Source organism: Eptatretus burgeri, chromosome 2, assembly GCF_056783735.1.
Source record: "Eptatretus burgeri isolate ZD-2024b chromosome 2, Ebu_testis_v1, whole genome shotgun sequence".
Classification (NCBI taxonomy): domain Eukaryota; kingdom Metazoa; phylum Chordata; class Myxini; order Myxiniformes; family Myxinidae; genus Eptatretus; species Eptatretus burgeri.
The window spans coordinates 42,049,813-42,074,812 of NC_140962.1; the positions used below are offsets into that span (position 1 = coordinate 42,049,813).

Below are 25,000 nucleotides of genomic sequence, written 5' to 3' on the forward strand. Positions count from 1 at the left end.
TTTTGGGATATCGTGCAATATATCATTTTTGGCCCTGACGTGGATTTCTACCCTCGAACCGCGTCGTGATCGAAAGGATTCTTTCGATTGTTGAGGGATCTTGACCTCCTCGAGGATTCAACGTCTCGCCGACTCAGTGTTGCATGTATCGGGATAAAATAAACCACAGAAGTCCAGTAATAATCAATGTCCACAAGGAGTTCTTTCTTCTGTACCATTTATTTGCTCTCCCTCAGATCATCCTCTCCTCCCCATATATCCATTCCACGTGGATTTCTACCCTCGAACCGCGTCGTGATTTCTACCCTCGATGATGTTATAAAACCCCTTTCGCGCCAGAGTGCTCCGAATTCGTGTACAGCACCAAAGGCATAGCCGGAGTCAGTGTAGATTGTCACTATTTGGCCTTTGGCTAAATGGCATGCACGAGTGAGGGCGAACAGTTCTGCCTGCTGCGCGGAACAGCACTCAGCCAATCTCCCGCTTTCGATCACTTCGTGATCAGAGCAAACGGCGTAGCCTGTTAATAAATATCCATCAGGTGCACGCGATGATGAGCCGTCGACATATAGAACCAATTCAGAATTTTGGATTGGTGTGTCTCTCAAGTCAGGACGGGGTTGACATGTGTGGGCGATTATCTCTTCACAATTGTGAGGATCACCATCTTGTACTCCTGGCAACAAACTAGCAGGATTCAGCGGTGCGCATCTCCGAATCGTAATGTTCGTGGGTGCTGTGAGTGAGAGTTCGTATGTCGTTGCTCTTGAAGCCGACAAATGTTGTGTTTTCGTTTTTAACAATACAGCTGTCACTGCATGCGGTACCAGGAGAACCAAAGTGTTTCCCGCGACGAGCGCTTCTGTCGCCTGCACCGCGAGCGAAGCGGCTGCTACTGCCTTGAGACAAGGGGGAATCCTTGCGCTACCGGATCCAATTTAGTACTATAATATGCAACAAGCCGTAATTTATTTACGTGCTTCTGTCTCAGCACAGATTGTGAGAATCCCTGTCTCTCACATGCGTACAAATGGAAAGGTTTTTCATAGTTTGGTAAACCCAGAGCGGGAGCCGAAGAAAGAGCCTGTTTTAACGTTACAAAAGCCTTGTCTGCATTTTGTGTCCATGCAAGTGGGCTGGGTGCGTTTGCCGAACCAATGTCCACCAGCGGGCGCACTAAGGCCGCATAATCTGGTATCCACTGTCTGCAATAGCCGGTCATTCCGAGGAAAGACCTCATCTGTTTAGCAGTAGTTGGCTTGGGCAGGTTTAATATTGCCGCTATACGTTCAGGGAGATGCGTCTTGTATCTCCCTTCAGAATATGCCCCAAATATTTCACTTCTTGGCAAAATTGCAATTTAGCTCTCGATGCTTTGTGTCCTTTCCTGGCTAAGGCCCTCAACAATGTCAACGTATCTCGTTTGCATGCGTCTTTTGACGCTGAACAGATCAGCAGGTCGTCAACATATTGAATCAGTGTGGATCCACAAGGGAAAACTGCATCATCAAAGTCGTCTTTGAGGGCCCTCGAGAATAATGTTGGACTTTCACAATACCCCTGGGGCAATACAGTCCAAGTGTATTGCTTTCCCTGGTAGGTGAATGCAAACAGAAACTGTACTTCTTGGGCTATTGGTATACTAAAAAAAGCTGAACAAAGATCCACAACACTAAAATAGGTAGTGTTACTTGGGATGCTTGATAGAATGGTAGTTGGATTTGCAATTACAGGAAAAGCTGGAATTACCGCATCATTCACTGCCCTCAAATCCTGTACGAATCTCCACATTGGCTTTCCAGGTTTTCTCACAGGTAAGATCGGTGTATTACATTGACTAACAGTGGGAATAATTATCCCTCGTTTCAATGGCGCTTCCACTACGGGAGCAATTCCTACCTCTGCTTCTGGAGACAAAGGGTATTGCGGTTTTCGAGGCAGTTTCTTTTTTGGATCTATAGTGATCTTGATTGGATTCATACTTTTAATTTGGCCGACATCGTTGGCATGTGTTGCCCACAGACCTGTCGGGACTTGTTCGAGTATTTCAGGTAATTTTCCTGACCCATTTAATTCTGAGAGATCGACCACCTCGAACACAGCTTTTGCTGATCCTTGACATTCTGTCCAACAGAATCCCTGTTCCCCGATCTTCCAAAGTCCGTTTACTTGGCTCGATTCCATCAAAGTCGCTTGTGATGCTTTTTTCAAAGAGGTTACCATGTGACCAATGTCCGTTTCTTGGTAACCTTCTGCAATCGCTAAAGTTACATGTGGTGTAACACTGGATGGTTGATTCCACAATTTTAATTGTTCCTGCGTGAGATGCACCTCCAGGCCAATTCCTTGCTTCCCAATCCAAATTGTTCCCAACACTAAGTCAAAGGTCTGGTGTAATTTCGAGAGTGTTTCACTCGCATAGACGTTATCTTTTCCCTTGATATTGCAATCTGCAATGCAATGTAGTCGAGTCTGTAAGTACCGTCTGTCCATGCCGTGTTTACTCACCCAATCGAGCACCTCGGGTACGTTTCTCTCCAAATGTGATAAATATTCCTGCAAATGGTTAAATGCTTCACAATTAATCACAGTCCATTGATATACAAGATTTTCTGTATTTTCCTGTAATAAATTCATCATAGTTATGTGTGATTCGTGAGGTATTTCTAAATATACACCCTCAGGGGTACACTTAATTGAACAATTCAGCTTGCATAACAGATCTCTCCCCAACAGATTAATTGGTGTATTAGTTGCCATTAAAAATGCATGGTTTGCAGACAATGGTCCAATTTCCACCCGGAGCTGCTCTGTCAGTGGAATCGTACTCGCAACTCCTGACATTCCCACTACTTTTACTCGTTCTCGCGATAACGGGGCGTCTGGGAAATCACTCCTTTTGAGCGCAGATTTGGTCGCTCCTGTGTCGACTAAGAAAGGAATCTCTTGGCCTTCAATTTTCAAAGTCAATTTCGGTTCGTCACATCGTTTCAAAGTCAGGAAGGGTAACTCAGACGAAGTCGCTTCTTTTCTTTGTCATAAAACGAATGGGTTTTGGGTTTGAAATGAACCTTGAGATGGAGGAGGAAGAAATGAGGGTGGAGGAGGAGGGAACGAGGCTGGAGGAGGAGGAGGAGGGAATTCGGTTTGAGGTGCAGTGGGTTGAAATGAACCAGCTTGCTCAAACTGTGTTCCCCATCTTTCCTGCTGTCTATAATGTGGATTTTCATTCACTGGAGGCGTGGAGTGTCTGCGAGTTTCGTCTCTGTATTGTGCCGCTGGTCTCTGTTCTACCGGTTCATACGAACTATAAGTTCGACTGTTTCTACGATTTCGGCATTCGTTAGCCCAGTGTCCTTGTTTTCCGCATGTATAACAGAAATCTCTGTTATATTTAGATGGAATCCCATAATCTCGCAATGGAAACGTGCCAATGAGTCCCTCATCATCTCCGTCCTTCGCGGTCTCTGGCATTATTTTTTTTGATCGAGTTTGTATTTTACCCTTGTCAGCAAGAGGAACTTTATTTTTGCTTTGTGTTCTTGTTTCTTTCTTAATTACTCGCCTGGCTCCCCGTTGAGCCTCTCCTTGCCCTGTGGCATCATCTCCCTCTGTCTCTCCCGCTTCTTCGTCCTCGAGCGGTTGTGCTATCGGAACTGTGCACTCTGGCCATGTATCTGAGTCTTCTTCTTCATCCTCAAATCTGACAGCCACTGCTCGCTGTCTCTTGGTTTTATTTTCAAGTCTCACCGGCATTTGCTTCGTTAATTGGTCGAGCTGACCCTTCAGGTTTAACAACCGTGCCTTTTCGTCTCTGTCATGACATTCCTTCATCCAATTTATATAAACGCTCCAGTTCACCTGCTTCTGGACCTTTTTGTCACTATTTTTCACTTCCAGTACTTTTCTTAAATTGTCCAAACACTCGTGATCGAACGTTCCATTCTCAGGGAAGGGTAATCGACTATTTTTGGTCCAATTGCACCATTTCCCCATGTCTCTCACAGCTTCAGGCCCATACTTATCAAACATAATTCTTGCACATGTACCTCTCCGTGGTTTTTGAATACAATTTGCCTCGGTATACACAATTTCCTTCCTTTTACAATTTCTATTTCCCATCTCTAAAATCACACAAATCACAACGGCTAAATTCACTCGAAAATCACAGAATAAAATAAATCGCACCCTCGGAGAACCCTCCCTGCTTACCTTCGCTCAAGCACTTGTCGTTCCTCCAGGCACTGCCTCCGGCAGATTAAGCACCTCCGGTCACGAGCGCCGCACAACGCCGATTCGCATCCGAGTCACGGCACCAACTGACGTGGATTTCTACCCTCGAACCGCGTCGTGATCGAAAGGATTCTTTAGATTGTTGAGGGATCTTGACCTCCTCGAGGATTCAACGTCGAGCCGACTCAGTGTTGCATGTATCGGGATAAAATAAACCACAGAAGTCCAGTAATAATCAATGTCCACAAGGAGTTCTTTCTTCTGTACCATTTATTTGCTCTCCCTCAGATCATCCTCTCCTCCCCATATATCCATTCCATTTTATAAGCAGAGAGGGCTTTTGATCGCAAGAACAGAATGCACAGCTTATCAGCCCGGTCACCTTGTACTTGCAGAAAACCCAAGCAATGTCCAAAGTGTCAAAGAAAGACAAGATTATAAGTAGGTGGTAGGCCTTAACAACTAAATAGTAGATCAGTAGAGGAAAAACACAAACACTTTGACCTACTCAGACTGAGGCAAAGGTTTCTTGTCTAGAGAGTAATAATTTCCCTAACAGCCCCATCTGTCAATGGTGAAGAATCGCTGGAAAAACTTAAATAATAAAAACTTATCGTATCACGATGTACAGTGCATCTCCTTAACACTTGGACATACACCCCGAACACCCTCCCACTTCGTAACACTTGGAGATACACCCCGAACACCCTTCCACTCCGTAACAGTTGGAGATACACCCCGAACACCCTCCCACTTCGTAACACTTGGAGATACACCCCGAACACCCTCCTACTCCGTAACACTTGGAGATACACCCCCCAACACGCCCTGCACTACTTGGACGTACACCCCCCACTCCCCCTGTACCACTCCATAACACTTGGATGTACACCCCCCTCTCCCCCTGTACCACTCCATAACACTTGGATGTACACCCCCCTCTCCCCATGTGCTATGTATTTTTGAATGGCCCCTTTCCCCCACTGTTCTGTCCATTTTGTTATTTTCCATCCGATGAGGATTATCTATAATCTTCGTGGGGATCGTGTCGGCTTTCAACCTCTTCAATTTACTCTTCCCAAACTGGGAATACAGGACGGAGTGGAACGTATCATCTTCAAACTGGGTGCTGCAAAGTCCACCTCAACCAGTCTGGCCGTGCCACGTTCCTCTGCTCAGTTTCACCTCGGTGTCCAAATTCTCCTTTCAGTTGAATCTTTTGGTCCAACACAGATTCTCACACCATCTTTGGTTGTTTTGCGATAACCAACAACAATACATCGTGCTGTCATTCTCAGTACTTTTTCACAGTTCAGAGAATATGAACGCCGCATGTAAATGTCGGTCCTGCAGCAAAAGTATCCTCGAGATGACGTGGCAGGTCACGTATGACGTCATCACATCATCGTTGTTTGGGGAGCAGGGCCAATCAGAATACAAACACAACAAAAAAAAACGTTAAAATATCCGTTTCAACATATTTATTAAAGAAAAAAAACGATTAAGTGTGAAGTGGAGACGTATTTATTTATTAAACCAAACTTGAATTTCTCATTCTGTGGACGGAACTTGAAGCACTCAAGTAAGCACTCCACTCAAAACCGTCCGTATGGAACGGCAGGCTTGGCAAGCGTGAGCAAGCTGCTTGGGAACTGAACACACCGTGGTTGTCCAGCTTTGCTCATTCCATTGTGACGCAGATTGACTGATTGAAAGATATCTTGAACAATCAAAACTTAACAAAATTACAGTCAGGAGAACAATGAAACCACAAAGTGAGGAGAACAATGAAACCACAAAGTGAGGAGAACAATGAAACCACAAAGTGAGGAGAACAATGAAAACAGAAAGTGAGGAGAACAATGAAACCACAAAGTGAGGAACACAAGTTTTTACACGAGGATCCGTGTCCGTCCCGCGAGCCTTGTCGGGCAACAACAACAACAACAACATGATCGGGTCGGACGGCCCGTGGATCCAAATCGAATGAATATTCACCACAAAATTACAACACGTGATCATTTGTAAATCTGTTTCATAAATAAATATCCGAATATTTACAATTCAGTGTTTGTTCTGTTCATTTGACCTTTTCATGTGAATTTACACCAAGAAACGTCGAGACTCTGAGAGACTTTGGTTGACGACTCCTTTCAGCTCGACGACGGATCCTGTTAGTCGTTCGAATGAATTACACCGAGGAACGAATGAATTACACCGATGAACGAATGAATGACACCGAGGAACGAATGAATGAGTGAAACCGAACAAACCGCTCACATTCTTATGATGTGGATTTTTAAACCCACCTTGTTGTGATCGTTGTCCTCCTGAAGGATTCTAACTGGCCGATTGTGGAATCCAATTTGACTTCAGACAGAGTTTAACGTTTGTCCGATTTGATTATAAAATCCTACAAAAACCCTATCGACACTGATAAAACTGATGTCCACACAAGTCCTTCCTTGTGAAACAATTTATTTCCTAATTATCCACCATACACTTCTCACCCTTGTACAATGAACTTAAGAATCCCCCATTTTATTGCAATATTATTTGGTTCTATTTCATTTATTCTTACTTCAGTTAACAGTTAGACCAACCCGATTCAATTCACTTCTACATTACATCAGAGAGTTTTATTCTAACTTGGTACTTGGTCAGTTCCAAGGAGTCCAAGCCACTGAGAAACTATACTTCCTCACGTGCTTGTCCTCCAAACTTTTAGATTTCAAAGCATTTTATACTTTCGTGAGAGAGAGGTTGGGGGATATTCACCCAGACTGTAGACGTGTCCTTTCGACGAAAAGCCACTTCGTACATTTTCTAAGCAAAGGTTCATTTATCAGCTCGGTCACTCTGCTCCAGAACAACACATTTCTTATCATTTAGGGCAAAAGTCTTTTGGCCAGAAATGACAGCCAATTCAATTTGCAGCATAAAAGTTACATTTCTGAAACTCCATTTGTTGCAATTTAAAATACATTGATATGAATTTTTACCCCACACTTACCTGTTTCCCAGATTCCAGGTGTGTCCCTTTATACACCGTCCCAAAGGTTCCTGTCCCAAGTTTGTGGAGAATTTCCAGGTTCGGAACCTGCATGAAACATAGAAACCTCATTCCACTCCGAGAGGACTTTCTGTAACAGGGAAGGAAACAATAAAATATAAAAATAATATTTCACATTGTGTCCGTGTGGAGGATGAACCTGGGGGTTGTACAAAAGGTGAACATGAACACCTGGGGAAGAGAATCAAGAGGAAATGGAACATCTGGTTCACCTTGGGCATCTCGTTGGGATAACCCTCGTCCCGCCTCCAAATGTTCACCTCATGTTGGTCCCCATCGTTCTCCTCATTGTTTAATGGAGAATTATAACTTATCTCCTTCGGTAAAACCTGGATTTGTCTCATCGTGAAAATGCACTGAAGAAATTGGTGAACAAAGAGAACGTTGGGAACGTCTTGTCATGACCAACGTCTTCACACGAGTGAAACAAATACAGTGACGTCATTCCCTGGGAGCGAAAGGGAACGCCCCCTTCATGACACGTCATGTAATTACTCATTATTTATTTATTTTTATAAAGGGAACGCCCCCTTCATGACACGTCATGTAATTGCGTCATTATTTATTTATTTTTAGTAATCGCCCCAAACAGGACAAAAAGATACTCTCCGTGAGGGGCTGGGGAAGGTTCGAGAAAGATCAGGATAAAACAAAACAAAGAGAAAAATAACAAGAAAACATCCAAGATCCAGGAAGGAGCAGAAGTCAGGTGAAATAAGATGTCTGTTTTGGAGTGATGGACGTGAATATTCATCACCAGGAGTGTTGGGTGAATGAGAAGATGTACAGTGAAGTGAGGAGTGGTGAACAGACATGGCGAGCTGGTGAGAGAGAACAAACTCACATCGACCTCCCAGTCGTGATGACCCAAGGACAAAGTGTCAGACGAAAGAATTTCATTTAAACGATTCACCAGATGTGGATATTTGGGGCACGGATGTTCGATCCCAGTTCAAGTCGCTTTCCTGAGATCCTGGGAAGTCATGATCGCTGGAAGTGCAGAGTTTGGGTCCAGACTCGGGGTCTGTCCTTCTGCGGACAGAGTGAGACAGGTTGAGATCTTTGTCAGACAAACGAACAGAAATGCACATTTGCATTGTTGGGTATTTTGTGAAGATCAGTGACAAAATCTTCACTGTGACAAAGTGAATTACGTCTGCGCATAAATCACGAAGCACCAGTACCCTTACATCCCGATGCGTGTACCCTTTTACGTCCAATTCAACATTGCAGTACCCTCGTACGCGGGACTGTGGTGATGTGGCGGCCATGCATACCGTATTGTCTGTCGGGTGGATCTTCCATTTCCTGCCCTTCACTAGCGAGCTGTTGACGAAACTTTCAGAGCGACCGGTATCAATCAGAGCCTCAGCCATATGCCCGTTAATTCGTACGTTGATGATAGCCTTGGATAGATTCCCCGGTGAGGCTGCAGTTAGTTTCTTTTGTGAGTAGAGAGCCGCAGAAGTGGGTTTATTTCTCCTTAGAGTAGATTTCCTTAGAGTAGATTGGCGGGGCATTTGTGGCGGGGGTGTCTTTTGTACCCACAAAAGAAGCATTTACCAACCGAAGTAGTTGCTGAGGAGTTTGTCGAGGTCTGGGTATCCGACTCCTCTGGTTTTTCTCCATCCTCTGTGTCAGGGGTGCCCTGTGGGGTTCCTTGAGTTTCCACCGTAGCGGCGTTCATTAGCAGCATCGGTGTCCCAAATGACTCAGATTGCTGCTGAGCCGTATCCATCGCTCGAGCCTGGTCGACTACCTTTTCAAGAGTGGGTTGCACTTTCTCCATTAAGCGTTGCCGTATGTGGGCTGACCTGAGCCCTTGGATGAATGCCTCTCGGGTCGCTTCATCTCGGTGTTCCTCGGCGGTTACGGCCCGGAAGCTGCCGTCTTTTCCCAACTGTCTCAGAGCTTGCAGGAACTGATCGATTGTCTCCCCGGCTGCTTGCTTGCGTGTGTTGAGAAGATGTCGTATGTACACCTCGTTCTTGCGCTTCACGTAGAGAGCCTGCAGCACGTCGATCGCTGCTCCGTAGGTGTCGCACTCCGAGAAGAGCCTGTATACACTGGGCGAGACATGATTCACAAGGGCGGCCAATTTGTCGGCTCCCTCTTCGATGATGGTCAGATAGTGTGAGAAGGAACGGAACCAATGCGACCATTTCATTTCCGAGTCAGTCGCGTTTGGGTCAGCGTCGAACCTCTCTGGTTTGTAGATCTTGTCCATCGTTGGTTGAGAGAGCCGAGAAAACCAAATGGAATAAATTGAAATGAAAGTGAGAGAAGAACCTTCAGAGTGAAGGCTTTATTCCATTTGATTGAAGCCGCTTCTACGGGCACATCAGGGAATACAGGTGCAGCAAGGAGTACATAAGCAGTAAGGTATACACGCGCAACCGATCACCGCAAAATAAATCAGTATAAGCACGGAGTCCGATATACTCTCAATTCTCACCATTCAACGAGCACCAAGTGAACCGCCGCCGTAAATGACAATGCCCCTGGGACAATCACCCCGTTCGTGCGGAGCTCGGCTTTATCTATTCCGTGCTCGAGCCGCGCGACATGTGATCACACGTCACGACCTTCGATTCACCACACTCATGGGTGAAACTCTTCCACATGAACACGGAAATACCCTTTTTATTTTAAATAACAACAAATATGGAGGTTTTCGTATTTTCGTCGTCAGAAGCACAAACCGTGGGACATTGGGGTGTTATTCACTTATTCCGATATGCGGATTCGATTCTTCCCTCATTTCACCCAGATGGACTTTTGATTTACGTCATGACGTCATTACCGCGATTAACATCATGTAAATTGTTCGCACAGCAGTTTATTTCATGGCAGAGGAGGGAAATAACATAATACTCTCCATGGTAATGTAATTATTACCATGAGGAGTCGAGAATTACGCTCCCACAGAATGAAGGTGATTTCATTCCCTTGATTTCTCGACTTCCAGTTAAAATATCCGCCATTAGCCCCGCCCCCACACCCCGTCTCGCCCCGCCCCCACACCCCGTCTCGCCCCGCCCCCGCCCCAGAACCGTTATTCAATTTTTAACGGCCCATGATGACGTACAATGAAGGGGGCGTTCCCATTCGCTCCCAGGGAATGACGTCACTGTATGTGTTTGTTTCACTCGAGTGAAGACGTTGGTAGTGATAACACGTTTCCAACGTTCTCTCTCTTTTCCAATATCCTCGAGTGCATTTTGACAATGAGACTAATTGAGGTTTTACCTCAGATAATTAGTTTTCATTCTCCGTTTGAAAACGAGGAGAAATCTCCTGACAAGCAGGAGGTGAATATTTGGAGGCGTGAAGAGGGTTATCCCCACGAGATGCCCAAGGTGAACCAGATGTTCCATTTCCTCTTGATTCTCTTCCCCAGGTGTTCATGTTCACCTTGTGTACAACCCCCAGGTTCATCCTCCACACGGACAGAATGTGAAATATTATTTTTATATTTTATTGTTTCCTTCCCTGTGAAAGAAAGTCCTCTCGGAGTGGAATGAGGTTTCTATGTTTCCTTACAGGTTCCGAACCTGGAAATTATCCACAAACTTGGAGCTGGAGCCTTTGGGACGGTGTTCCAAGGGACACACCTGGAATCCGGGAAACAGGTAAGAATGTGAGCGGTTTGTTCGGTTTCACTCATTCATTTGTTCCTCGGTGTAATTCATTCGTTGCTCGGTGTAATTCATTCGTTCCTCGGTTTAATTCATTCGTTCCTCGGTTTAATTCATTCGTTGCTCGGTGTAATTCATTCGTTGCTCGGTGTAATTCATTCGTTCCTCGGTGTAAGTCATTCGTTCCTCGATTTAATTCATTCGTTGCTCGGTGTAAATAATTCGTTCCTCGGTGAAATTCATTCGTTCCTCGGTGTAATTCATTCCAATGACTGACAGGACATGAGGTCGAGATACAAGGAGTCGTCAACCAACCAATGTCTCTCAGAGTCTCGACGTTTATTGGTGTAAATTCACATGTAAAGGTCAAATGAACAGAACAAACATTGAATTGTAAATATTCGGATATTTATGAATGAAACAGGTTTACAAATGATCACGTGTTGTAATTTTGTTGAGTTTTGATTGTCCAAGATATCTTTCAATCAGTCAATCTACGTCACAATGGAATGAACAAAGCTGGACAACCACGGTGTGTTCAGTTCCCAGCGAGCGCTTGCCAAGCCTGCCGTTCCATATGGACGGTTTTGAGTGGAGTGCTCGATTGAGTGCTTCAAGTTCCGTCCACAGAATGAGAAAATCAAGTTTGGTTTAATAAATAAATACGTCTCCACTTAACACTTAATCGTTTTTTTTCTTGAATAAATATCTTGAAACGGATATTTTAACGTTTTTTTTTAATGTGTTTGTATTCTGATTGGCCCTGCTCCCCAAAAAACGATGATGTGATGACGTCATACGTGACCCGTCACGTCATCTCGGTTATACTTTTGCTGCGGGACCGACATTTATGTGCGGTGTTCATCTGCTCTGAACTGTGAAAAAGTCCTCAGATTGGCAGCACGATGTATTGTTGTTGGTTGTAGCAAAACTATCAAAGATGTTGTGAGGATCCGTGTTTGACCAAAACATTCAACTGAAAGGAGAATTTGGACACCGAGGTGAAACTGAGCAGAGGAACGTGGCACGGCCAGACTGGTTGAAGTGGAATTTGCAGCACCCAGTTTGAAGATGATTCGTTCCACTCCTTCCTGTATTCACAGTTTGGGAAGAGTAAATTGAAGACATTGAAAGCCAACACGATCCCCACGAAGATTAGAGATAATCCTCATCCGATGGAAAATAACGAAATGGACAGAACAGCGGGGGAAAGGGGCCATTCAAAAATTACATAGTGCATCGGGTAGAGGGGGGTGTATGTCCAAGTGTTACGGAGTGGGAGGGTGTTGGGGGTGTTTGTCCAAGTGGGAGGGTGTTGGGGGTGTATGTCCAAGTGGGAGGGTGTTGGGGGTGTATGTCCAAGTGTTACCGAGAGGGAGGGTGTTGGGGGTGTATGTCCAAGTGTTACGGAGGTGCACTGTACATCCTGACACGAGAATTCTTGTTTGAATTTTTTTTTTCCAGCGATTCTTCACCATTGACAGATGCGACCAAAAATGATATATAGCACGATATCTCAAAACGTTGTGAATGGATTGTGACAAAACTTGGTGAATGAGTTGGTTGGGTGACGAGAAGAAGCCGATTCGATTTTGATTCATGCCCAGATCCAGATCCGTCCTATCAGTGGGATACAACACCTAAACTGTTCAGCCAGGCGGAGGTATGCGCTCCACCGGGTGCCGTTCTGGTTATCCTGGAACGGCCTCCGTATCGACATTATATGAAGAAACAATGCTCCAGGCAGCTTTCCAACACTCAGAGGTTTAAAAACTTTTAACTTTATTTTAAAACCCTCCAAGTGTGACGGTAAAAATCGTGCTTTCTACACACACAACCACCGTTCCACCAAACTGGGAGGAGCCAACCACTACGCTCCTCCCAGCAGCGATGAGCAACACATGAGCAGAGCGTAAATGTGCATGAAGCAAAACATGAATATGCATGAGTCAAGACATGGGCGGAGCATTAATGTGCATTTTTCATCCAAACTTCGTGACATCACACTGGTTTCCACAATCATAACAGAGAAGTGTTTCATCAAAATTCCACGACACTCGACTCGACATTCCACGAAAGCAGAGTCCGAATCGATGGTTGCAAGAAAGATTACATCAACTCGAGCATGTTTGAGTGTGCAATGTTAAACTTCTTATTTCTGGAACACACACTGATTGAAACTGAACAACACCAATGAAACAACGTAAGGATAACATCATCTGATCCAATTCATCGTAACATACGGTGGACATTTACAATCATTGTATATCAATAGAGACCAACATTGTGCTCGTTTCCTGCTTTTTCATGCTCTGTTGAAAGGTTATATCATGAGACAAGTCTGACGACGACGATGGTTCACGAGTGGTATTTGACGATGTAGATTGTTTCAGAAGTCAAGGATGAGACGATGTGACAATTTTTGACCAAGTTAGAAAAAAATGATCAACATGATGTCGATCATGAGTGACGGGTTATTTGCTCCAAAATGTCGAAAACCCGGTTTCGTTCAACAACTTTCAAAATTTGACCTTTGCATAACCTTTAAAGGTCACAAAACAATGTTGTGGACATTAAAATAAGGAAAGAGGATATGTGCTATAGCTTACTGGAGTTAGTTTGTCGAAGAAGGTCGAAAACCCGGTTCGATTCCCACAACTTTGAAAATTTGACCTTTGTGACCTTCAAAGGTCAAAGGTCAAGGATTATGACCTTTGGTGCAAAACTTCCTCTGGAACATTCCAGGAACAATATAACGTCATATAGGCTACATGGCATTTCACACTCCTCGGATTATCCATACTTTGATGAAATCAGCATAAAAAGAAACTTGAAGGGGGCGCCACGGGCAAGGTGTTCGAGATAAAGCAAAATAGTTTCAAGACTTTAGGTGGGGAATGACGTCAAGATTATGCATTAAAAATATTGTCATCCAAGCTCTCAAAGTTTGGGCAGTCGTATGATTTTTATGTCAAAATTCGAAATTTTCTAAGTTCGTGTCCTTGTGACCTTGACCTTGTGACCTTGACCTTGGGACGAAAATGAAAAATCGAGCTCCGTGGGGCTATGCAGGTGCCCCTGGGCGAACCAAATACCGAAACCACTGCCAGATTCGACAAACCATTCGGAGAAGATGGATTTTTCTGTCAAAATCGCGATTTTCTAAGTTCGTGACCTTGTGACTTTGACTTTGGGAGGAAAATGAAAAATCGAGCTCCGTGGGGCTATGCAGGTGCCATGGGGCTAACCAAATACCGAAACCCCTGCCGGATTCGATAAACCCCCTCGGAGAAGATGCAAATTGAAATCGGCTACCCCCTTAAAGCACATGTTTTTTGGGCGTGGCTCCACCCATAATGGGCACACCACGCCCATTTTCAGGAAAATACAACTCGATCATGATATAAACCTCCCACCAAAATTTTGTCACGATTGGATCAAAACCCACGTAGCTATGCTCGGGACAGACAGACACACAACAATAACGAATATAGTAGTCACTTATTTTTTTCGTGAAAATATTTTTTCGTGAAGCAATTGTTCCATATGTTTTCTGTTCCTTCCCCAGGTTGCAGTGAAGTGCATGGAGAGAAAAAATTGGAAAATGGTGAGTTTATGGGAATGTGGTGAATGTAGGACCATTTCCATGGAACCCCACCGGCCATTGGGACTATACAGGCTGTTTGTGACGTTTAAACCCACACGTAATCATGTGAGAATGTACAGAGGTAACGGAAACGGCAGCACAATGGTGGATGTTTCCGAGTCTCTGCCACGAAAGATCATCTGTTTCGATATTCGGGATTCCTGTTCCCCGAGGCTCCTCAGCACTTCCTTCTGCAAATTTTTAACTGGTTCACTTCCTTTATATGAGATAAATTAAATTATTGAAAAAATGATTGCCTATTATTGACAAGTTTAATCTATTTGTTTTTGTTTTTCAGCTCTCTGATGAAGGGAGAATGTTACTGCAGGTTGATCATCCAAACATTGGTGAGTGTGTGCATTGCATCCTTTCCTTGAGCTTTTACATCGATTTTGGTGATGGCTCTGACTTGTGCAGTTTGTTCTCATTGTTTCTTAACACAGCACAGGTCTTGCTGAGTCGTCGAGACTGGAAACCCAATGAATGACAGAGCAAATGTTCACACAGTTTGAGGAACCATTGACCCATAATCTATTAGAATAAATGTCAGTGTGTGTCCGTAAGTTCGTCGACCCGTCTCCTCCATAATTCCAAAACCATGAAACCCAGCGGCCCCAAACTTTTCATGCACACGAAGGGATCTCGGAGGGAATACATGAATGAAAATTGGGTGTTTGGGTTAATTTAAACACCCCTTTTGAAGATAATTTATGGGGTAAATACTAAATATCACAACAACAAAAAACAAAATAAGCCTTACAAAAATAGTGGCGTGCCATCTTTGTCAGCCCTCTGTCAGCTCACAAGAGTCTGAAGCCGCTATATTTTTTGTCCCATTCAACAATGCCTCGACTTGGAATAGGCTGCAACAATTTGTTAATGGAAAGTTTTTTTTTTTTTCACTTTCCTCACTCACATTATATTGAATGCCTGATCATCAAACCTACAAATCAATGGATACATGGCAATGCTTGTCAACACCCAGAGATGCAAACGTTCGTGGGTTTATTTAATTTATGTACATGCCAAAAGCTCCAAAATCTCTTAATCTCAGCCGAATTTCAAAATATAAACTTTTCTATTGATTTCAACAGCAGTTTTGATTTCGAAAAAAAGTGTTCACTTGTCCAATTCGGACATCGCTTGACATTCCAGTCGTCTCCGGATGCATGGTGATGACACAACTGATCGGCAATCGCTTGCTTCGTCAGCCATGACTCATCAACCGTTTCGCTGGAGTGCTTGATTGAGTGCTTAAGCCACTTGGGGAGCACTCTGCAATACTCGCAGTGTCACTGAATATATCGATCAACTTGAACACAGTTAAGGGCTCATTCGTCTGCGTTTTGGCCGTACATTGGCTCCGGCGGTGAGTCGGGTGGTGATTCATTCGCTGAAAATGTGAAATTTTATTTTACACCACATTTCCCGAATTGTACCATCTTCTTTCATTATACGACCCTTCACTTCAGCAGAGATAAATAATTATAAAACACTGTTTTGTTTTTAAAAGTTTCTTCAACTGTTTTGTTGCTTGAGTGGTTTAGGCATTTGGTGAGCGCTCTTCAAGCTTTGTTGGTGATCTGTCGGCTCGGTTCTGTTTGGGGACATTTCCGGAGTGAGGAAGCCAAAATAAATGAGATGATTACAATGAGTAAAAAATGTTTTTAGTTTTTATACAAAGCAGTGAATTCCCACATCTTGGCAGGAGAGCTGAGAGATACCCATGCTCTCGCTCGAAGCTGTCTCGCCTGGGTTCAAATCACAGGTCAGGTAATTCATCAATGTGTGTACCGTCTCTCGGATGGAAGTTAAACTGGACGACACATCTGCCATAATCCCCTCCTCTCCCCCTCCCCACCTTTCTCTCCCTCTCACTCCCCCTCTTCCTCTCTTCCCCCTCTCCCTCTCTTACCCCTCTTTCTGTCTCTCTTACCCTTCCCCGACTCTCAACCTTCTCTACTTTCACCCCTCTCCCTGCTCCCCCACCCCCTTCATTGTTAAGGAGACTGTTAAGGACTGTCGGTTTGGTTTTAAATTTAAAATGGCACACACACCATGTATCGTGCACAAATCAGAATAGGACTGAGCCGACCGGAGGGGTGCAAAGGTCGCTGCATGTGTCAGTATTCATGCATTCAGGCAGACCTTTCACAGGTAGATAGTATGGATTTCAATGCTCCCACCTGGTTTTATATGAAACCTGGTGGTTAAAAAGAAGATGTTGCTGTTTGGGCACATTTTATCACCCTTCCCTACCCCTCCCCTCATGTTTTGTTCTCTTCTCTGCCCCCATGACACCTTCCCTTCCCCTCACCCTGCCTTTCTTCCCCTCTCTTCACGCTGCTTTCTCTTCCCCTACCCTCATGCTTACCTGGTCCCAAACCTCCTCTCCTCTCCACCCCCCACCTTTACCCTTTCATCTCCCAGCAGTTTCCGCTTGCTGTGTTCACATGTTGTTTTGGCGTATCCCATGTTGATCAATTCTGGACTACCCCCCCCCCCCTTCTCCACAAATCTCACTATCAAATGCATTTCGAGAACTCCCCTCACGCATATCTCCTCCCAAACCCCTCCCCACTTCCTCCCCCTCCTCTCTTTCCCATCCTGCTCGCCTCCCCATGTCTCGGAGTGTATTGTGACGTTTGCTGGGGCATCCCTCCCCTAGCCCACTTTCTCGCCCTCCCTCCCCTTCCTTTCCTTACTTTCCCCTCCCTCAACGCAGCTGCCTCCCTTCCCTTTCTCTTTCTCTCTCTCTCTCTCTCTCCTTTCTCTTTCTCTCTCTCTCTCTCTCCTTTCTTTCTCTCTCTCTCTCTCTCTCCTCTCCCTCCCTCCTTTCTCTCTCCCTCCTCCCTCCCCTTTCCCCGTCTCTCCTCTCTTTTTCTCTCCCTCCTCTTTTTTTCCCCTCCCTCTCCACCATCTCCTCTCTTCCATCTCCCCTTACTCCCTCCCACTTGATCTCCCCTCAGCAACGTGACGGGTTGTATTTGCTGGAATTAAATAAACCACACCGAGGGTAACATGGATCAAGTTCGTCTCGTGTTCTGATGACCTGTTTCAACATTGTTTTCATTTGTTCCATCCCGCCGTCCCCGTGCAGTGAAAGTGTTTCGTTTTCAAGTTTTGAGTGACTGCGCAGCCTTAACAATGGAGTTTGTTGATGGGGGTAAGGCTTTTTCAATCCTCCTTCTGTTTTGTGGTGATGTTTGTGTTCATTTTCTCACACTTTAACATCGTGATCAATTTAAAATCTGTAATAATTACCCCGTGCACACAAAATGTGAAAAGCAGGGTGAAGCATTTGGTTCATGTCCGTCCATCTGTCTGCCTCATCAGTTTATGATCGTCATTTATGAAGGAGGAACAACTCATTTAAATTGAATGTTTTATTTTGAACACTAATCTGAACATCAATGCGAAGACAAGTCTGTCGTTTTGCCGAACGTTGGCTCTGAATTTGTTCCGATCACAAATGTGGAGAGAGGAGTGAGATGATCTTTTTTACTCTGCCGTCCTGCCTGGCACTCAAACAAAATTGAAAATCATTCCAAACAGGAAACTTAGTGTTTTTCAGGACATGATGAAGGACACAAACAAAAGGTCAACTCACTGATATAACATGTCAGACAGGATGATATAATCGATACTCGGTAAAATGGTGGGATAATCCAGAATTAATCATTTTATAAACCTTTAAACATCTCTGAACTTTTATTGGAATTGAATTGTATGTTTGAGCACCGTAGAATGCAAATTGTCTTCATAATACATCCAAGAAACATGCTCTATAAACATGATACACAGCATGAGGGCACGGCATGTGAGAGGTGCAGTATCGGAGGTGAAGATGAGGCCGTCACACGGCTGTGTCCGAAGCCGATTGATGCTCCAATCTATGGTGATCAATGAAGCCTCCATCTTCTAAACTGACTCAATGTCACCTTATTTCAGTGTTTAAGAGTGATGTGTAAGACTGCTTTCGGAGTGATAAACTTGTGGATTTTTAAACGATCTTTCAAATCATTATATTATTAAAATTTAAGAAAAGACTTGAACACAACAGGGGATATCATGTTCTGTGAACTCACTCGTTTTGGTTAGTTATTTCTGCACAATTGTATCTAAAGTTCACGATATAACTTTTTGGATGACACAAAGAAACTAGAACGGCACTCTGTAGAGGACATACCGACGCCAGGCTGCACCGTTTACAATTTCAATCCCAATGATCGGCCGGATCCACATCCGGAACTAAACCAAAATTGAATCGGCTTGTTCTTGTCACCTCCCCAACTCATCCACGAAGTCTTGTCCGAATTTGTCCGAAACTTGTTGAGACATCGTTCTATGGATATGTTATTTCTGTCCTTATTGTATCACTCAATGGTGAAGAATCACTTAATATTTTATCACTTCACTTGTACATGCCTTGTATTTATTTGTTTCTGTGAAGAGTCTCACGATGAGTTTTGTGTGCAGAAACGCTCCATGATTTCGTCTCTCGAAATGACCCTCTGTCTGAACAATTTGCGTGGCCGATCATGTACCAGGTGAGTGAATCGTGTTCACAAGTGTGATGCACATGTCCGGTTTGAAATGTTGTATTGAACAGGAAACAACATAATTGTGAACGAGTTTGATGTTTAATTTCAAAATGAATCTCATCATGTGCTTTTGATCTTTTCCAGACTGTTTCTGCACTTGCACACATCCATGATCAGAACATTGTTCATTCTGACATAAAGGTAAGAATCCAGACAACGAAATGTTTTTTTTTTCTCGGTTCATTTCATGATTGTATTTTCATCACATAATTCACAGATTTTTTTCTCAAATCTCTCATTCTATAAAACCTATAAAAAATGAGGGAAGGTTGGCAGGAAACACACAGAAATTCACAAAACTTTCGTTCATATGTTGAACATACAAACATTACTTTAAACAACCGCAACGTCTGGAAGTTCACCATTCATCAATATCACCTGAACATTGAAATTTCATTTTCATTATTCTTTGCTGATTGAGTGGAACATTTTCACTCGTAATATAAATCTTTGTAGTTTGTATTATAACATTGTATTTGGTGGTGCTGCGTTTCAACAGAAATTCATTAAATAAACTCCAATATTCTTTGGGGCTGGCAGGGTGCCATTGACCGACCGACACTTAGCCTCTGAGTCATCTCGCCTGGGTTTGAATCCTGACCCAGGTATAAACTCTCATCGTGGTGTTTCACAAGCATGGTGATTCATGATTGTACAGGCCATCCCTCAGATGCATGTAAAACTGGGGGTCCCGTCTGCTGCCATTAGTTTGTGGACGTTAAAGATCCTATGGTGTCCTTCAGGGAGAGTGGGCAATTCCTTGAGGAATATGGTGCATTGTTCATCCACCCAGATCCACTTCTGCAAGTCTGGCCAATTCTGAGTGTTTGTCACATGTTGATCGATCATTTCAAAATTCGAGTTGTGATTCGATGGATTTCATGACTTGAAGTATTCAGGCGATCAGGAATGAAACTTCCTGCAGTAATGTTATTTGGAAGTGAAAATTATCATATTTCACATGAAAATTCACCAACTCTCTGAATGTATTTTTATATTTGTTGATAAAACATGCGTAGACGTCTGCTTTCCTCTCCACGACTTTGGAACTTGCAATTTTAACCTGTAGACATGGCACAGTCCTGCAAATGATTCAATGACACCATACATTTCACTCCCTGGTATGACGAGTTCGGGAAATTGAGCATATTTTCTGGGTCGATTAGAAAAACTCGAGGAACGTTTTGAACATTAAGTGTGCTGATTATTGAATGAAAATCTGACACCACAGTGAAGTAGCATGGTATGTACATGAAAGTTTGTGAGAATCATTTTAAAGCATGCAGCCGTCGGTGAGATACCCTGTAAATCCACCTTCTTCTTTCATATACAGCACAAGGCTGCAGGGTAGCATCATGTCTGAGGACATGGCTGTACCACTGATTGAATCCCTCCCCTCTGTAGGTTGGGGCAGGAATTTGAAATTTGTTCAGGGTGCAGCGATAGCTCAACTACTCTTTGTGAAGGACACCGTGGGTCTTTAATGTCCACCAACGAAGACCGACAGATGAAATTGATGTTTAATGACCATCCGAAGGACGGCACATCCATTGGTGAATCACTCTGCCAGTCAAACACTGGGATGACATTTGAAAGCTGGGTCAGGATTTCTTTCCCAGGCTCGGCAATGTAGAGGCGAGTGTGCGTACCTCAAGACCATCCTGTCGGCTTGTAAATCCAACTGGGTAATATCTCCTTTTATCCTTCATCGGATAGATCTCGAGCTCAAACAAGTTTCAGAATGGTGAAATTTTTTTCAAAGTGTCATGTTAACAGCAATTTGGACAATAATCTGCACAAATTTATTAAATTAAAGAACTGACAACATAGCTCAGAGGTAACAATATATCCAATTGATCTGACATCCAGGCAGCTTTGATCACAGACTGAAGTGGATCCACGTTCACACTATCAACCCAATTCTCTGCCAGGAGTGTTACATCACCGAGGTGCTGTGATTTCAGAGGAGAACTCAACCGAGCTGCACCATCTGCCAACTCTTACTTATAGATGTGAAAGATGCCACACAACCTTTTGAAAAGTGTTGGATAAATTCCAATTTTCTGACATGGTTTTGGCCGGCTTCAGCAACATTCAGTGAAAGATAATCTCTGAGTTATGTCTGTTTGTGGTTGGTTATGTCTTCATCTTTATGGTATGATTTTTACGAATTGTTATCATTCCACTTTAACAAAGCCATCTCTGTTTTTATCCTCTCTCTCCAGCCCCAAAACCTCCTTTATAGCCCAGTGGGAGTATTAAAAGTGGCTGACTTCGGTCTTGCCAGATGTTTTGTCCCAGGTCAGCCGCTTCAAGGCAAAATAGGGACACTGACTTTGATGGCTCCAGAAATCCTAAGAGGAAGAAATTATGAAGGTCCTCCCATTGACGTCTGGGCAACTGGAGTCGTGCTCCATTACATGTTCACCAAAAAATATCCCTTTTCAGAGAGCGAATTACGAGTGAGTATTTATACATTTCCTCTCATCATCATTTTTATCATTACCATCATGAATGTTGTAACAAAAAACATTTTTTTGTTGCTTCTGACCTCTCTCCTCTCTTCCTCAAAACTCCTCTGAAACATCTCCCCACCCTCACCTCCCTTGATTTATTTTTCACTTATCCATCCAAACCCCTTTCTTCAGTTCATTAATTTTTATTTTCTTCAATTGGACATCTCTGCATTCCCTTCCCCCCCTCCCCTCCCCTTTGTGTGGTTTATAGACGGTGTATTCACGACCGACGTATGATTATGTTGATACAGCGGCCAAAATGGGTCACCAATCCATTTTCTTCCTCCTTTATGTTGTTACGGCCATGGGTCGGAAAACTTTGAAAGCCCAACGTGTCCATCAAAAGACCACGAACACCGTCTCCAACACTCACCTCCGGCTATATATTTGTGCTCAGGGCTGGTTTACCGTACTTGTGAGATGAATGAAGCAGATGGGGAACCACGACTGCGACTGTGTAATGACTACCAATTGACTGAGCGAATGATTATTATGTGCCACACCTTCACGTGTATCAGACCAATTATTCACTTGGTCCAATCCCATGAGCGCTATTTCAGATCAAACCCCAGCAGTAAAAAGTCAGGACACGATATCATGTCTTTCATTAACTTCTTACACAAGCAGAAAATTTGAGGGAGAAATGGTGTTTTGGGAATTCAAATGGGGAAATGGTGGGAGACTTCAGGAAAGGCAAGGCAAGCAAAATTCAGAAATTTAGAGGAACATGTGCACGACCTCTGATCCACTGTGCGATATACCCACCCTTCAATGCCTTAAATAATTACTTTGCACCTTTACGTGAAATGGATCCAGACACCCAAGGAAAGGAAATAATGCGAGGAAAGGGGTGAGAAATGATGGTGAGAAAGAAGGAGTGTGAGGTCTTTTACGCACCTCTACACACCTTCTGCAATCCTCTTTGAAGCTGTGGTGAACCTCTGCTCAGGGGTTCAGGCTCGCCTTTCGCACAATCCCTCCTGGACTATTTCCTCCAATCTATCAGGGTCCCGGTCAGGTGGGGGTGGCTGGATGTTCCCTCAATCAAACACGATGGACGGCATGGTTGGCAGGAAACTCGTGCGGTGTTTCGATCTCATATGGTGTTCCCGTGGCAACAACAGGACGATGTGAATCTGCGCCGGGTTTGAAGTGTCTGTCAGTGGCTGGGTGAAAGCCATGCAAAGTATGGAAGATGGGAATGGAAAGTTAAAAAGGTCGGAAGAATGTCGAGAAATGAAAGTTGGAAAAGTCGAAACATGAAGAAGTGTCAGCAAAAGTTTTCTTTGGAGTGTGGAAGAGGGTCTGTGAGAGAAAAGCTGTACAACGCTGTACCCAAAATTCTCTCTCTGTGCTTTGTGCATTCCTTCCTTTTTTATTCCTTTTCCCACCCCCTCCCTCACTCCTCGGCTTCACAACTCTTCATTGGTGCAGGACTTGCGGGGGTGGTCAAGATCCTCTGAGATGGTCATTGGGCGATTCCTGTCTTACGACCCATTTATAGTGCCTGATTTGTGAAGCGAACATTACAGGCAATTTTTTTCCAGGAAATGGGACGGGCGAGGATATTTGTGCTCACCTGTCAGATTGGGTGGATAGCTTCCATTTGGGGGGAACTGGCACGTAGTCTTAATATTCCCTTCCTCACTCGAGCCGATTGTGCGGGATTCTCCACGTCAGGAAGGATGTGGGGACATCGTGATGTGTCTTTGTTCACCTTTTGTGGGAAATGGTTCGAGATGAGTGTGTCAAAGAAAGAAAGAACACGAACTTGGTCTGACTCGCATTCGCTATGCACACCTCTCCCCATTAACACGATATATCTTCATTGGGTTCAGAGAGGAAGAGGTTCCGGACGAAAGGTTTTGAGGCATTCAGCCTTCTCACGAGTGGAATCGGCTGTGGTGCCATTTGAAGAGAGGAAAAGGATGGAATGGGAGCAAACACCAGAGATAGACTTGACAAGGTGCCACCAGGTTTTCGAGGAAAACAAGGTTGAAAGTTCATTTTTGAGATTGGACACATGTTGTTTTCTAGCTCTCCTGAGGGTATACACACACTTGTTGTGGGGCTTTGTGGATTGATCTGAGGTTGCATTCAGTCGGATTTGCCTTCCAGAAGGAGAATGCAAGTTGTTTTAAATAAAGCAACAGCCTCACCAGAGGATTCAGAGAAGCAGGAGCGTGAGGATGGCAAGACAATTGAAGACAAGATGGGATTCATCTGTGCATACGAGAGAGAGCAGTTTTCTATTGAAGAATTCCCAGGCTGAAATCATTTCAGTGGTGGTGGATTGAGGAGACAAGTCCTGAAGTGTAAACAAATCCTCCCAACTCTCCTCCCCCCATGCTTCCAACCGTCACAATATTTAACGTGAAAAACATCTTCATTCGCAAACAGCAGTATTGTTTCTGCTTTGTTTATTTAAAGTTTAAATGTTCTGAATTAAATTATGTTGCAAAACATCCTTGTCAAATGTATTAATTTTTCCAAAAATGAGGCAAAATTTTCACCGCATTCCCTTTCCTTCCCTAAATGCTCTGAACATACAACAAGGGGAGCAGGAGACAAGAGGGGCAGGTGAGGGAAGGAAAAACACAGTGGGGAACAGATGTGAGGAGATCTGTGGAAGGGAGAGGGATGGGGCAGGGCACACAGGGCAAACAAGATGGACACAACAGGAACTTTCAGGTCCCCACATGACAGGGACTTTCAGGAAGGAAAGCAGGGAAGTTGAAGGAGGTGGGTTTGGGATGGATGAGCGGGGGGAGAAAAAATCGTGGTTTTGAATGTGAGAAGATATGAGATGGTGGTGAACAGCTATTTTGAAGACCTGGAGGGAAGAGAGGGGTTGAAGAGAGTGTGGGAGTTTGTTCCAAATGCAGGAAAAAAAGGAATGAAAGAGTGAATATGAGCAGTGATTCTTGATTTTGGGAGTCTCACCAGAAGTGGGTTGCCTGTGGACCTTGAGCACCCTGCAGAAATGAGGGTTGGGGGGGGGGGACATATCTCTGACAGAGCAGGGGCGGGAGGTGAGGTCGGAGATGAGACAGTAGAAGACAGAAAGACCACCGACCTGCTTGTGGTGAGAGAGTGAGAGACCCAATGACTGCCTCATCATGGGAGACACCAATGATCCTAAACGCCTTGGTTTCCACAGCGTGAAGCCGAGAAAAGTGAGAAGCAGGAGCACCAGCCAAGAGAGGAGAGCAGTCCTCTCTCTGGTTCCAGACAAAAGGTTTGTTTGGAGTCAAGAGCTCGGGTATGTCAAGGAAGGAGCTTGCACGACG

At 44.1% G+C, this 25,000-nt stretch overlaps 2 protein-coding genes across 9 annotated transcripts in view; one reads left to right on the top strand and one right to left on the bottom strand.

The window, feature by feature from the left end:
* Window positions 1-2,284: 2,284 nt before the first annotated feature.
* Window positions 2,285-8,365, bottom strand: LOC147031900 (uncharacterized). 8 transcript variants are annotated; one of them, XR_015054878.1, is made up of 4 exons: window positions 8,151-8,365; window positions 7,012-7,662; window positions 4,213-4,417; window positions 2,285-2,556 (listed from the first exon to the last, which is right to left on the bottom strand). XR_015054878.1 is itself a non-coding variant. In XM_085868971.1 (4 exons), exon 4 carries the CDS (start codon window positions 4,120-4,122, stop codon window positions 3,037-3,039), a length of 1,086 nt encoding a protein of 361 aa, XP_085725097.1. In that variant the 5' UTR covers window positions 4,123-4,417; window positions 7,012-7,092; window positions 7,247-7,333; window positions 8,151-8,365; the 3' UTR covers window positions 2,285-3,036. The 8 variants fall into 8 exon arrangements, 7 of the variants coding, with proteins under 7 accessions (XP_085725097.1, XP_085725087.1, XP_085725071.1 ...); XM_085868971.1 differs by having other exon boundaries at window positions 2,285-4,417; window positions 7,012-7,092; window positions 7,247-7,333; XM_085868961.1 differs by having other exon boundaries at window positions 2,285-4,417; window positions 7,012-7,333; window positions 7,519-7,662.
* Window positions 8,366-10,391: 2,026 nt separating this feature from the next.
* LOC147031901 (sperm motility kinase 3A-like) overlaps window positions 10,392-25,000 on the top strand; it is a 58,501-nt gene continuing 43,892 nt past the window's right edge. The window contains exons 1-8 of the mRNA XM_085869112.1: window positions 10,392-10,665; window positions 10,852-10,938; window positions 14,513-14,551; window positions 14,889-14,937; window positions 17,691-17,756; window positions 19,070-19,140; window positions 19,279-19,335; window positions 21,420-21,656. Coding sequence (XP_085725238.1) covers window positions 10,441-10,665; window positions 10,852-10,938; window positions 14,513-14,551; window positions 14,889-14,937; window positions 17,691-17,756; window positions 19,070-19,140; window positions 19,279-19,335; window positions 21,420-21,656 — 831 coding nt within the window. The 5' untranslated portion in view covers window positions 10,392-10,440. The remainder of the gene's footprint in view (window positions 10,666-10,851; window positions 10,939-14,512; window positions 14,552-14,888; window positions 14,938-17,690; window positions 17,757-19,069; window positions 19,141-19,278; window positions 19,336-21,419; window positions 21,657-25,000) is intronic.

What these genes read in the sequence shown, in the direction of transcription:
- LOC147031900 (XM_085868971.1), bottom strand. Translation starts at nt 4,122, where the DNA reads ATGGGAAATAGAAATTGTAAAAGGAAGGAAATTGTGTATACCGAGGCA.